The sequence below is a fragment of the Paramisgurnus dabryanus genome, chromosome 1 (genome assembly GCF_030506205.2).
Source record: "Paramisgurnus dabryanus chromosome 1, PD_genome_1.1, whole genome shotgun sequence".
NCBI lineage: Eukaryota > Metazoa > Chordata > Actinopteri > Cypriniformes > Cobitidae > Paramisgurnus > Paramisgurnus dabryanus.
Window position 1 is genome coordinate 30,723,547 of NC_133337.1, and position 15,465 is coordinate 30,739,011.

General features: G+C 38.2%; 1 protein-coding gene across 1 annotated transcript; it reads right to left on the reverse strand.

Moving 5' to 3' along the window:
- Positions 1–603: 603 nt before the first annotated feature.
- On the reverse strand, positions 604–14,916 carry twf1b (twinfilin actin-binding protein 1b). Its single transcript, XM_065284971.2, has 9 exons — positions 14,793–14,916; positions 13,565–13,642; positions 13,020–13,198; positions 11,225–11,320; positions 11,032–11,136; positions 8,026–8,151; positions 5,597–5,747; positions 3,046–3,167; positions 604–1,369 (listed from the first exon to the last, which is right to left on the reverse strand). The coding sequence occupies exons 1-9, from the start codon at positions 14,875–14,877 to the stop codon at positions 1,202–1,204; spliced, it is 1,110 nt and encodes a 369-aa protein (XP_065141043.1). The 5' UTR covers positions 14,878–14,916; the 3' UTR covers positions 604–1,201.
- Between the last annotated feature and the right edge of the window lie 549 nt (positions 14,917–15,465).

The following is a 15,465-nucleotide window of genomic DNA, read 5'->3' on the forward strand; positions in this document are numbered from 1 at the left end:
TTCAAGACTTCATAATACCTTCATATAGGAGAAATGTTGACAGTGTTCCCATCCCTTATAAGTGGTTTCAAAAGCATCCAATCAATGTAAATGGCATGCACTGTTTACATTAATGCACCTGTAAACGGCATGACATGGAAGCTGGCCATTAGCTGACAAAAACATTTGCTCGAAGAGACACGACGACCTTTCAAACCATGGACACCCAGTTCAAGACATCATCTGAACATACAGCTGTACAGGTTTATAAAAATAGCGTCTCTGTGGGTTAACTCTTTACTAGAATGTGAAAAATAGCTAAGATGCAGACAGCATTACTGCTTAAGATTTGTCACGATTGGTTCATTTACATACTTACTCTTTATATAATTTAACAGTCCTACATTAAAATTCACACAACGATTTTAAGACTTAAAACATATATATTTATATATAAAAGAAAAAAAGGTATTGGAACATTTTCAGCACATTTTTCTTGGCAAATCCTTCATATAAATCACTACAAGGGTGAGAAAATACTGTTGAAATTACTTTTGATTTGACAAATTTACTCACATCTTAGGAAAGACCTTTGATTTTTAACCTAACCAATCAGAAAGTTAATTAATAATGCTTATAGTGACTTATAAAACATAACTAACCTCTCAGATCAGAGACTAGAGTTTAACTTTCCAGGCTTGTTTCCCAAACATAAATCTTGGACTAAATGGCCAATTTCCCATAAAACATTAACGTCCTCAGCAAAAATTTAGTTTTACTGGACATCACTGGAAGTGCTAGGCTACATATTTTTATAGGAAATCATACCGCAGTACGTTTTCATCATTAAAACGATACTCAATATACGAGCGCTACCAAACATAGTTATTTTCAACAATATTGCACTCTCTATCTATCTATATAATATGGGCTAAATAAACAAGTCAGTCTATAATATGCAAATAAACATTGTAATAGTGTTAAAACTACAACAAGGAACGTCACAGGTGGCGTTTGTAAATACATTCTCTGTACCGCAACCTGCTTTCCTCATCGTAGCATGTTGTATTGCGGGCTACAAAATGTAAATTCACAGGTTAGTGTTGTATCTTGTGCATAGATCAGTCTACAGGGCTGTTGTTTATGTGACTCAAGGTAAACTGGGAATTGGATTTAAGGACTAAGTACCACTGTCGATCCTGGAATAAGTGGTGGAGGAGGTTTAATCGTCATCGGGGCCCTCGCCTGGTGCCCGTGTGATTCTGCGAACCCCTCTCTTTCCGCTTGGGCCTTTGGGTTTGGCAAAAGCTTGCTTGTGCGCATGCTGCTTGGGGTGAACCTCTTCGTATAGAAAGTCACTAGTGAGTTCATCGCCATTGTCAATCTCAAGCTGGGAAAATAACAATTGCAAAAGGCTTAAGGCACGCCTGCACTGAACGGCATAGACAACTTTTCTCATTACGTTACAATTTAATACATATTGATGCATCACAAAATAATATTTGGTCACAGCTGAAAATAGTGTAGGTTCGACACCAACGTTTAAAGTTACACTCCACTTTTTTTTTTAAATATGCTCATTTTCAAGCTTTCCTAGAGTTAAATATTAGATTTTTACCGTTTTGGAATCCATTCAGCTGATCTCCGGGTCTGGGGCTACCACTTTTAGCATAGCTTAGCATAATCCATTGAATCTGATTAGACCATTAGCATCACACTCAAAAATATTTTTCCTATTTAAAATTTGACTCTTCTGTAGATACATCATGTACTAATGCTGCATTTACACCAGCCACGGTAGAAGCGTCAAGCGCGAGTGATTTTAATGTTAAGTTAATGTGAAGATGCGTTGACGCACATCTGGAGGTCTCGCGGCGCGAATGAGGCGTTTAGCGTGACGCGGTAGACGCGATTCCGCCTCATTCGCACAGATGGCGCGAATTTAACGTTGACGTGGCAAGTTAATAAACTTTGGCGGAAAAATGCGCCGCGATGACCCATCAGGAGCTTGCCTAGTAGTGACGTGATTACAGAAAGCAAGCACAGAAGTCGCAGAAGCGCTTCCCATTGCGCGAATTTCCACGTTAATGTCTCGATGACTAGAATTTCACGCGCGAATGAAGCGATTACACTCAAACTGTTCAAGCGGCAAACTAGGCGTGGTAGACACGATTTTGACGCCTGAAACGCGGCTGGTGTAAACCCACGGTAAGACTGACGGAAAATTAAAAGTTTTGATTTACTATGCAGATATGGCTAGGAACTATTCTCTCATTCTGGCGTAATAAAGCCCGATTTATAGTCGTGCGTAGGTTCTACGCCGTAGCTACGGCATAGGCTATCCGTAGCCTGTGCATAGCTCTGCGTAGCCTGACGCGCACCTCACAAAACAGTTAACAGTGCGTCAGATCTACGCGGACTGCAAGCGCTGTGATTGGTCCACCAGAACCCCTACCGTCAGGTAAAAAAAAAACTGCGTCATAGGTATTTCTGTTTGTGACGGTGAAAACAAAGATGAGCCAAGTTGAGGATTGATTTAACTCAAACTGCATCAAAAGTCGAGGTTTATTTACTTCCATCATTGCTGGTCTTCTCAAATTATACACAACAAGTTGCTGTTTCTTCTTCGTTTGTGGGTTAACTTGCTAAGCTTCTTCTTCTTTGACGTTTGCGCTGCTACTGTGGTTACATGCGTGGTTACAGCCTACCAGCGGAGTGGCAGTGTGTTTGCACGTCGACGCGGACGACGCCGCAAAAGTATAAATGAAAACCGACGCGGAACCTACGCTGTCGCGGCTACGCACGACTATAACGAGCCCTTAATCAAGGACTTTGCTGCCGTAACATGGCTGCAGGAGGAGCAATGACATTACGCAGCAGCCGAAAATAGTCCCCTTAGTAACTTTCAATAGCAGGTGACTATTTCGTGCACTGTGTAATAATATTGCGAAAGTGGAGTGTCCCTTTAAATCAACCTTCATATTCTACATATCCACAGGGCTCTGTGCATAGTAAAATACTTAATAATCATATTACAAAAGAATGGTAAGACATAAAGCATGATACCTTTTTCGCAATTTCAATGCCCAGGTTTCTCTCCACTGTGTCTATGAGAGGGTTCTTGCAGCTTGAATACAGCATTCTTTCTTTGATGCTGCATTTATAACCAGGCATAGAGTAGATGAACACTGCAGACACAAAAACGCATATATTTATAAACCAAGATGTCAATGTTACGTTACCCAATGACCCAGACTCTATTGCGGACGAATCACCTGTGATAATGAATGGGATCTTACCCAGCTTTTCTGTGAACTATGGCTCTGTGTAGTAAATGCTTTACTTACGAGATGCGCATGACAATCGCATGCAATTTATTCTGTAGCCCTAGTAGGGATGTACCAATAGAAAATCTGTGTGCAGGTACCGATATTCGATAACTTATGCTGCATACACACCAAATGCAAAGCATTGCGGTCCTCGCTCTAGATTACTCATTGGATTTACCTTTGTGTCATGCAAATTTGAGTTGAATATTTTAAACTTGCGCAAAGACGCACTTGAGGCGAATAGCGCGTGTTTTCGTGGCAATTGCGCTGCGCAATTTACTTCATTCATATTGCCCAGTGAGAGTACGCGTCTATTCACGTCTTTACATTGACTATGTATGTAATCTACTCACGCAAAATGTTGAATTCGCGTTTGGTGTGTTCGTCCTATTAGAATGACATTTGCCGATACCGATATATATTTTTTTTACTTCTCGTTTCAAAATCTCATAAGTGCAGAGCATACAAACTGCAATTTTGCTAATATTGGACAATTAGCAAAAATTTGCATTTATGGAAAACACTCAAAGCATATGGTTTGTCCAATGTTACTTTGTTTAATGTTTATTTGACATGGACATCAAAAAATTATTGTGACCAAATTAAAAATATTCACACAGTATGAGAATGTGTTTTCCACCCCTTTTTCATTGCAAGGATATAATCTGCCACGATCATCAACTGATTTGGACTGTACATATATAATAAACTTGCTTTAGATTCTTAATTATCTTAACATTTGGATTTGTCTCCACTTTGTTCTGTATCAGAAATATATCTACATTTGTTTGATATGTTATGCAATTTTTTTTTAATTCAGAAGCAGTGTTGGGGAAAGTTACTTTGAAAAGTAATGCATTACAATATTAGGTTACTCCGAAAAAAAGTAACTAATTGCGTTACTTAGTTACTTTTCATGGAAAGTAATGCTTACGTTACTTTTAAGTTACTTTTGCGTTACTTTTTCTTACTTGGCTGAGGCTTGATCTCTTCCAGGCCTTGCAGGTGCTTTTTATGATCGCAAAAATGTCAAGCTCTGGCCTGCCATCTCCGTTTTTGACTCAAACTGTTCCCGCTCAGGCGCACAGAGTGCTAAATCTATGTTAATATGTTCAGTTTAATTCGGTACATTATTTTATTTTTAAATTGAATTAATTAAACTGAAAAGTAACTTGTCTTGTACTACATTTTTTTAAAAAGTAACTCAAATATTAATGTGTACATTTATAAAGTATTGCGTTACTTGTTACTTCAAAAAAAATAATATTATTACATAACGTGCATTACTTGTAATGCCTTACCCCAAACACTGTTCACAAGACACAAATACGTTTTTGAAATCCAGAAAATATTTGCGAATGTTTTTAAGAAAAAAATAATGAAACTATCCTGCAATATACAGTTTTGTAATACCATATTTTGACCTGCCGTGTTTTTTTTTTGCCAGATCTTGGGCTATGTTGTTGTAAAAAATTATAATAAAAAATGTTCAATAAATAAAGAATCACACAAAAAAAGAAATATTAATGTAATTCAGTTTTAAGGTCAAATTGTAGCCATTTTTTTCCATACTTTAAGCACACCGCCCGATTTTTTAAACCCTGCGTACATTGTATGCGTAGGTTGGCATGTTTATACAGGAGTATGTAGGCCACGAGAGGTATTGCAAATTGTCGCAATGTATATGCGTCAAACGTGTACACGTACGCGTATAAGAACACTATACCCAGAGCTTTAGTCCACAGACCCCCTGCTTCTGCAGAATAAGGCCTTGTGTCCACCAAAGCTTTTTTCTTTCGGCCGACAGATACTTGAGAAAATTTCTAATGGAAACGCCACGCTTTTAAAATACGCCAGCAACTAACCGGTGCATCATACATCGACTGATAAACAAAACAGAAGTATCATAAAACTAAAGCTCTCAGCTGAAGAAACGATGCCAGGTGCTCACAGTCAGTATTCGCCTTGCGTTTCAGACGGGTTTTACTTCCTAAGACCTGGATGTCCACATACGTGTTTGTTTGCACCATAATAGTTAATTCTGTGTAACTTGAACCAGTTGTATACAAACGTGGACAATTACACTGCTTCATGTTCAATATTTGGTTATTAAATGTATTGGTCCTTCCTAACCCCAAACTAGACAAATCAAAGCTTGGGTCTTAAAAGGTTAAATGCTTTGGTGGACACAGGGCTTAAAGGGGTCCTGTCATCACATTTAAGTTATGGGCATTTAGCCCAATAAACACCAGTGCAATAAAAATATTTTTCGTTTTCAGGTCTCTTACCTGTGGACTCAAGGTAATCTCCTTCATGAGAGTGCTTGTAGAGGAAGAAGTGATATCTAGCTGCGTCTTTGGGAATCCTTTTAGGCAGATCTCTCAGTTCCGTAGGGGTCGTGCCAGACAGCTTGATGGATTCTTTAGGAAAATCTATTTCCTGTTAATGGGATGGGCACAATCAATACCTTTTAAACAATTAATCAAAGCAACGTTTCCGTCGATAACTCCATCAGTAATGTTCATCATAAACCGAGTCTGCTGAGGTCCACACACATTGTCCACACATTGAGCTGAACGCTTGACTGTTACACGAAAAATGTGTTGGGGATTTGTTCAGGACTGTTTTTTGGTTCATCCCGTAAAGACACGTGATGTATTTAAAGTGACACACCTTCATAATATATTTTCAAGACCCTTGTGATGGTACATCGACTTAAAATATGTTGAATGACATGTCTACCATACTGTAGCCTGATGGGTTCTGTATCACTTTTACTCAAATTTTTAAACTTGGGGTTTCGGGTAGTAACCCGAGCACAAAAAAGAACTACAAAAATCTGCTTTACGGCATACGTCACTTCCTCCACTTCCTCAAATTCGGACGCGAGAGCGATTTTTTGTCATGGCCGAAGCAGCAACTGTTCTGAAAAGAAACCCAAGGTTTTGTCGGAGGAGACCAGAAAGAGTAAACGGGAGAGTGACAGAATAAAAAGAAGGATGAGGATCAATATTGGGCCAGCGTTCGCTCGCTGACGTGAACTAAAGGAGAAGGAGGGGTCCCTGACCAATGCGGACTTGGCCGTCATGGTTTTGTACTTGTAAGTAATGTTATATTGCTTGCATATTAGGGCCGGGACTTTAACCCGTTAATTAAGATTAATTAATTACACAACATTTTTAACGCATTTTAATCGCACTTATTTTTGCACCGCGGAACATTTCTCATTGGATGAGTTTCGGCGGACCGATTATACTGGAGCACCAACTAGCGTTCATGACTTCAGGCAACAACAAACCACAGTGAACATGAACGAAGAAGCTGATGAGATCGCTTTGGTTGGCCCCGTGGATGGGACATTTTTTTATAAAAAACGAACGGATGGAAGCGTCGATAAGAGCATGGATGTGTGTAAGCTATGCAACAAGGAATTCACATATCACCGCAGCACATCGAGCCTCAAGTATCATCTCAATGCAAAACATATAGCAGCTAGCGTGGAGGTTAGCCCGACTCCGGGTACAACGACTTGGTTGAACAAAAATAAACAATATTTTGTTGCTTAAGCTTATGTATTCAGTCATTATTCATGGTATACTAAAAATCCATGTGAAAAAATAACTTCTCAATGTTCTCAGGTCAAATATTTATATGTGATTAAAATGTGATTAATTTCGATTAACCTCTAATTAATTAGATTAATTTTTTTAATCGAGTCCCGGCCCTATTGCATGTATAAGTCCTGTCTGGCGCCCGAACACTATTTTTTTTTTGCGTACATTTTACCGGAGGCTACTTGAAGAGTGTAGAGGGTGACTTATATCATGTTACTCTGTGGTGGCGTTGTAGCGTCACGGACCAACGACACTGGCCATCCGGGTTCGATTCCCCTTTAAGGCAATTTTTTAATAAACTTTAACCAAGCGACCACCATTACAACTGGTTTGTAAACGTGAGCTACGCGATCTTTTGGCGTTTGAAAAAAATAAAACCCATGAAATTATATTCGTATGACATGCTGGAAGGCACACTTTGTGACCTAAAGAGTTGTCTTCTTTTCCTATGCGACAGTGCTGTGGCGCATGCGGCCTCTAGGGGCGCTAGACGTGAAAAATACATGTCTAGCACCCCCAGTGGCCAAAAAGTTCCATGGTGTGCCTTTAAAGTCCTGCACTTGGTCAATTTTTTTCCACAGCGTCTACAGTTTGCTAATTATCCGTGATTTCTTGTTCAAGTAACTACGTGCATGCATTTTTGTTTATGACAAGATCATAAGGAGCGCGTGATGCGCTGTTCTGTCATCCTGGTGAATGATCTCAGCTTTAGCATGGTTAGTGACGTGCTCCCTTATATCTGCTTCAGTCCAGTTTGCCAACATGTCTCGTCATGAATGCTGATCTGTGTTTAAATCCTTGTGTTAAAGAGCTGAACCATAACCTCTTGTTGCAATGACACTACGGCACGCCCCTTACGGCATTGTTTTTGCCTCTTGTTCACACAGAATGGTTTCTGTGAATGTTACGGCAATACTACTACGTCCTCTTTCCCCAAGCAATCCCAGAACATTACGGGATGTGTTTGCGTTCACACCGAAGACAATTTTATGGAAATTTTCTAGGACCAAAGTCCTGAATTCAACGTAAAGCATACAAAAGCCGAATTAGACGCTTTTGAATAGAGGTATTGTGAGTGAGATGAGAAGAAAGGCAGGAGGTACCAGTTGCACATAGTTGAGTCTTTTCTCCCTGAACTGCTCCAGGGCTTGAATAGCTTCCCTCTGCATCGGGAACGCCACACCTTGAAGTGTCTGCTGCTTTGTGTCAACATGGATGTCTGTCTGCATCTGCAAAGACACAAACTAATGTTTAACATCACTTGCACACTAACCAGCGCTCAATACAGGGTTAAACATTCAGGTTTTAACGTAAACATCATTGATACAATGTGTGGGCATTGAGAACTAATGATGTGTTTTATGGGCCTACAACCACAACAGGGGGTCATTCCCATCTGCTTTACTCCACTTCCTTCTCTTTCATCCCGGATTGGGAACAACTATTCATCCGCCTATCTGCTGAATGTACGCAACCGCTCTCTCGCTCTCTGCAAATTAATAAAAATGAAACATCGCAAAGCTGCTTTTCTCTCATACATGTTGTAGATTAGTGTGGTATTATCTTCCTCCCACAGCTGCTTCACGAGGCTTGCAGCCAGCGCTCCCATTGGTTGATTTTAGCAGTCTATCACTTTAAAATAACCAATGAGCTGTTGAAGAGTCAAAGTGTTTCCTTTTATGGTTTAAGCTTGTGTACGCTGCCAGCACAAACTCCCGCAATTGCTTCAAGGAGTTTTGTTTAAATGAAAGACTGCACGTGCAAGGGCTGAGCGTCTCTATTTTTAGGTGTTTGTGGTAATAGTAGAGCTTTTGTGTCACAAATCATAGTGGTACATTTGATTTAAAATGGGCAGAGGGAAGATTTAAAAGACCACAAACCTACATTAGCCACATCACTGAGGAAGCACTAATAGGCTTACGACATATAAGGGTGAGCGGGGCACAAACTAACGCGGGGTTAACACAGCTACTTTACATGATCTCCTGTGATTTTGTGAAAAGTTTTGATGTGTTTTGGAGGCATTGAAAGTAAATTTCTTCATCTTATGTTTTTTGTATTTCTGAGTTGGGTGTGTAAGTCACCAAATCCAACCTTATATTATTTTAATCACAGTCTTGTTACCTAAAACATAACACCAGTTTGAAACACTTCAAACAGCAACTCTGTAACTGATAGCTGGGATTGAAAACATTTTTACACAGCGGGGTTAGTTGTCACACAGTGTTACACTTAAGCCTCAGGGTTACAATGATAATGAAAACAATGTAAATACTATTCATCAAAATGATAACCGTTAATACAATATCAGGGGAAATAACTCACAATTATGATTTTTTTTGTCTTAATTGTGCACCCCTTTCATTGATGTATAATACAAGGATGGTAAGATGAATGAATGTGTGGATCTCCATCTTTTATATAACAATATTCACATTTAGTATATAGACGGTTTCAGCAGTAACAACATAAACAAGCGGCTTTCGTGGTCCGGTAAACTCCGCTAATAAAAAATAACAACAAAGTACTTTAAAGGTAGTTTATTTATATAACAAGCAAAATAAACGTAGATTACTTAGGAAACCGAACCATTTGTTATTTTCGATGAGGTATTTGTTCAAGAGTTCAGTTTAGCAACTAGCCACACCATTAAAAAACCGAAACGTGCGTCCGATGAAACCGTCTATAGACAGAAATTTATTGAATTATTATTTAAACTAAATTTTCTAGCAGGTGTTACAACAAACCCTCAGTTCGTTACAATGAACCCCACCTATGGGGTAAGTTGTCACATTTGCACTCCTGTCAATTTCGGTGTAATTGTACAATAACGGTAGGTCCCACAAACGAATTTTAAGTGTTTATTTGTAGCAGAGATATGTGTGTTGATTGTGTAAAAAATATTAATCGAACTTAATTTTTCTGAATGATAGAGCCAAAGCGAAAAAGCGTTACTTTACGTTTGCACTCTCCTACAAGTTCAAATGCAAAACCTGACAAGTGCATCTTGTAAATGAATTTTTTTTAGGCTCATGTTAATGTTCAATAAGTTCACTTTAAAAGCAACGAAATTGTTATTATACAAATTTGACTGTCTTTCGCTGCAAAACCCTTTAAGTGCATGCAAGCTTTTTTTGGCAAAAAATCCACTGTTGTCACTAAAGATGCAACTACATTGTCATATACACTATACTACAGGTATACTAAACATAACACAATGTTGTACATTTTGGGGTTCATTACTGTACCTTAATGATCGAATGTGTAACAGTTAACTGTTTTGTACCCCTAAAATTTACCTGGTACAAAATCGTTCCTTAAGGTACACAAGGGTATTATATTGTACTCGAAAAGGTACAACATTTCAATGTGTTGTATACCTATAAAAGGTACAAAAAGGTATCTTTAAGGGTATCACCCCACTGCAAAGATGAAAACCAGAAATCAAAATGTAAAAACACATCACACATTGGTGTTGTAATCGGGACACAAGTTTGAATGTGAGCATCTTAACTCTTCATAATTTTCCCAGTAGATTGGATCAACATAAATTGAGTGATGGGTTTAATTAAATAAAATAATGCAAGTCAATAAAGTGAACTAAAGCATCCTGCACTTCAAATGATTGTTTCAAAGGATCAATAGGTTTCATCCGAACGCTTAAAGGGTTCATACGATAAGGTTGGAATAGTTAAAAAGGATCATTTCAGTCCTCAATGGTTTACGTAGCACATTTGAGTGCTAACTGTTTGATGTGATGCAAGCTTTGCAAAGCAGCTGTTGTTGAAAAATAGGGAAATTAGCTGATATATCGGACCAGACATCAAACCTGTAGCATGCGTCTTAGCATCTCATTTTGAACACAAAAAGGTTCCCTTAAAAACCAAATGGACCAGGGTTTGAAAGAGTTTATGATTTGATACCTTTAACACAGATTATTTCTACACAACGTGCTGCAGGTTCGTTTTATGACATACTTGCTTTTTGCCTGAGGTCATGAAGTTACCGAACACAAAAGATCTGACGTGGACTGCTGCACTGATGTGGCTTTCGACCTATTTAAATAAAGGTGAACACCCATGCTGTGTTTACGCCGATGTCAGCATTACCTCATTGAGTTTAATTTGCCTCAGTTCCTCTTCTGCAGCCGTCAGAGGCAAAGGCGCCGCCTGAGAGGTGAGGTACTTTTTATAGCCGTTCAGAGACACATCATCCTGGGCAGAGAGACACACATTAGTCGAAAAAAAAAAAACTATGGCTGCGATCCATTCATTAGGGGGATTTCTTTTATGCAAGACATACCTTCACTGTGCCAAAAATCTCCTCTTTAATGTGGCCACCGCCAAACTCTTTCTTCAGCGTTGCCCTCGTGGCAGCGTATAACATTTTTTGTCTGACCTAAAAGATGATGTTAACACATTTAACATTAGTTTTATGCATTTGGCGGACACTTTTATCCAGTCACTTTATCAGTATGTGTGTTCAGTGCGATTCAAACCCATGACATTTGCTTGTTTAAAGCTGGGCAGTATCAAAGAGCGACTCATTTGTGTGATCGTGACTTTGGCCATTTCAGTCTCTGTCTGGTTGTTGAATGAGAGAAATTAGAATTGCAAATTTTTAGCACAAAACCACGTCTGTGTTTGTCTCAGGTCACTGGTAATGTGTAAAAGTCAACTGCCAGAGCTTTTGCCATACTGTACAAAGATCATTTTATAATCTTATATCTTTACTAACACCACTTATGTTAATAAAATATTCTATATCACACAACAATCTTCATAGTCAATTCAATTTAGTTTAAATGCAAAAGCCTCTAAGTGCATCTGACTTGTTTTCTTGTAGACCCTAACGGGAAGCATCGCGTTCTTCGCTCTAGGAAACTCATGGAATTTAACTTTGTGTCATGCAAATTTTTCGCTTTTCATCTTGAAATTTTCAACTTCACATTTTCAACTTGCATAAAGACGCGTATAATGTGAATAACACCCAATTCATTCACATCGCCCCACGCAATTTTGCATATATTCGCGTCTTTGCATGTAATCTATTCGGGCACATTGTTAAATTTGTGTTTGGTGTGTCAGTAAATTCATTTTAATGGCAATGAAAAAGGTTATTAGTCAGTAATTGAAATTATCTATTTTCACAAATGCCACTTTAGTCATTTTATTGATGTTTAACAAATTTCTCTGTCTTTCACTGCAAAACCCTCTAAGTGCATGCAAGCTTTTTGGTCAAAAACCTTCACAAAAAAAATAGAAATTGCACTTTTTTGGACAAGACATAGTAAACAGTTGCAAAGTCAAGCCCAAGATGCAACTAAAAAACAACAACGTCAGCATTCAAATGGTAAAAATTAAGAAACTGAAACACACATTATGTGGCGCTGTGATGTACATGGCTGCCACATTTGGTGATTCTCACGAAATCCAGATTTAGAAGGTGTCCAGCATCAGAATTTTTAAAAAGCCCTTGAAGCCTATTTTTTTGCACATATAAGATTAAGGTCTGAACTTACTATAATTATTATTTTATAGGATTTATATAATATTTCCTATAGAATTATTTACATTTTTTTAGATTATCATTATCAAAAATATCATTACCGCAACAAGATATTACATTAAATATATGCATTTACAAAGTCATGTTTCGATAATGAGAACTAAAAAGTTGTCTAGGTACTATGACAAACAAATTTTTATTTTTTTATTATAAATATTATTTCCATATCAAATAACCCAAATCCAGGTATTCAGGTTCAAGTACTCACAAGGGATGTCCACAGCTTTGCAAAAAAATTGGATTCTGGGATCAAGCGGATTTGAAGTGAGAGTAATTGATGAACATATAATACATGCTGGGACATTCGTGACAAATCTCATTTTTGACATAGGTGGTGGTGTTTAGCGCCTTTTGCATCGGAGCTCTTCATACAGTACACTCCTTTATAAAAAATTTTTTTTTAAATGACTTTATCAATGCCAATACAATATCTGAGATAATGTACAGCGTATTTGTGGATCGATCTAATGTGGAAAGGTTTTCTGCATACAAAGGGTTAGACATGTCTGACTTATATGAAAGCACTCACCGGAGAGTGGTCTGGAGACCAGGCCAAAAAGATCCACTCATATCCCTGGTTATTGGTGGTGTCCAGTCTATAGAGAAGATACGAGGGCATGTCATCTTCTACGAGAGGGAGAACATAGCTGTCCCATTCCTGATCCCACTTCTTGGCAGCCCGCTTGCTTCCGCCAAGAACCAGCTTTTCTGGAAAAAATTACAATGACATTTGTTCAGTTAGTTTTACTTTGTACTATATTTATATATAAATGATCAAAACACAAAATATTAGCAGGTTAAAGGAAAATCTGTTATCATTAACTTACACGATTCAACCTGTATAAATTCATTAACCAAAAAAGATCAGGGGCACCATTCACTTCCATAGTATTATTTTTCCCTACAATGGAAGTCAATGGTGCCCCAGATCAGTTTAGATACAAACATTCTTCAAAATATCTTCCTTTGTGTTCAGCAGAACAAAAAGTAATTTTACAAGGTTGAAACAACTTGTGGGTGAGTAAATGATTTTTCAGTGAACTATACCTTTAAGCTCCTATAAAGTCGGCTTACCATTGTCAATCACTACTTTGATCAGCCGATATTCTCCGTTCCGGGCCTTTGCAAAGATTTCTTTCACTTCCCCGGTAGCTGGGAACATAAAGCGGGACACAATGAGCGCATTTATTCTGCTCCGAAACAAAGCTGAGCATCTCTGGACAGCTGAAGTGAAATTTGGCTGATGAATAAAAACGAGACATCTAAAGAGGCATTGTTAGGAGGTCCTTAAAATATAATCTGGCAAAGAATCGTGCCACAATCACCAATATAAATGCAGATCTAACATCCACTGTGTGCAATGTGACCTTTCATCAACTTCAGCATGACTGTCTGCATCTTGTCTTTGTAAGGCTGCAGTAGAAACCCAATGTAAACAAATGTTCATTGCATAATAGTAAAGTTGACACCAGTGGCGTGTTTACCCACCACGCAAACCACGCAATTGCTTGGGGCCCCACGGGCTTGGGGGGCCCCCTACTGTCCACAAGCGGTTAACTTATTTAATGATTTTCTATTTAATGATTGCAGAGTTATAAAAAGTCTGCGTGGTAAGCATTCCGCTTTTTTCTTATTTTTTTTTTAAGATCACACACTGAAGTTGCAGTACTGTATTAATTACATCATTTTAAATACATCCTATAAGGAATTTGCCAGCAAAGGATATATCTGAGACAGGCTTAAAAATATTTTTCTGTACAAAAGGGAGGCCTTTTGGAAAAAGTTTGGAAACCACTGCGGTAAAACCAAGACCTTTATGTTTTTGACAGATAATGATTCTTTATTCTTTTGAATAAGACAATGGGCACTATTTGTATTTTTAAACCAAGAATTTTTTTCTTAATGTTGGGGCATGGGGGGCCCCAGGTCCTTGGACTTTGCTTAGGGCCCCCAAAATGGTAAACACGCCACTGGGTGACACAGTTAAGTTATACTACCAAGGGACCTTTGTAACCTGCTTGCTTCCTTGTGCATTGCCCTAGGCGGCAATCTTTATGCAGACAAGACTTTCTGACTCTCTCATTGGCAAGACCATATTAGCGCAAAGTACACATGTCACTGATTCAGTGTTTGGCTTGTTTACAACCAATAATAAAACTCTACAATGCAGTCCGAAGCGACCGCTACAACAGGTTTATTAATGTTTATGTTTATAAACAACCATCAAATAAAGAAACGTGCGTTTTAGCGACGCAATGAGATTTTATCTGAATGGACGATAAAAGATGGTAAAGGACTTTACCTTGGATGCCGGTTTGATGAGACATTCTGCTCGGCTGATGGTAGTAGTGAAAGAACACGGAAGTCGAGGATTGAACTACAGTCATTTGAGATGCCTGTCATGTGACGTCACTCTGTGGCTCCACCCACCCCGTGCCGCACACGCACCGCAGTGTAGTCGTGTGCGTTTTTTAAAGCTATTTTTAGGTAGCCTAGTATGAATATGTAGATGTTTTGCATATACGTTTAAAAATGCATAAATTGGCTCGGTTTGACGTCGACAAAATACTTAAGAAACTATTTATCTATTTCTTCGGGTAAATAAGAAAAAAAAAAAACACATTAAAGTACAATAATAGGATTTAATCGGTTTTCTTGTTTTCTTTGTATTTTTATACAACAAATGAAACATTTTACATGCCATTTTAGTTATAAGTGTGAACATAGCCTATACATATAGGCTTTTAGGTTAAGGAATTCTTATTTTATATAATTTATTTAAAATAATATGATTAAATCAATGTATACAAATTCATATTATATTATTACTAATGAAAATATAATTCAACTGCAAAACTAGTATTACAATGACGCATTTCGAAGATGCTTTCATCCAAAGTGACAATCCCTACTGAAAAATCCAGCTAAGACCAGCAAGCTGGTTTAAGGTGGCTAGCTGGTTTAAGATGGTCCTT

Excerpts from the sequence above, each read along its gene's own strand:
- twf1b (XM_065284971.2), bottom strand. The coding sequence starts at position 14,877 with ATGACTGTAGTTCAATCCTCGACTTCCGTGTTCTTTCACTACTACCAT. Across the intron at positions 11,321-13,019 it reads GGTCTCCAGACCACTCTCCG|GTCAGACAAAAAATGTTATA; the intron begins GTGAGTGCTTTC and ends ATCATCTTTTAG. Across the intron at positions 1,370-3,045 it reads GCATTGAAATTGCGAAAAAG|CTTGAGATTGACAATGGCGA; the intron begins GTATCATGCTTT and ends TTATTTTCCCAG.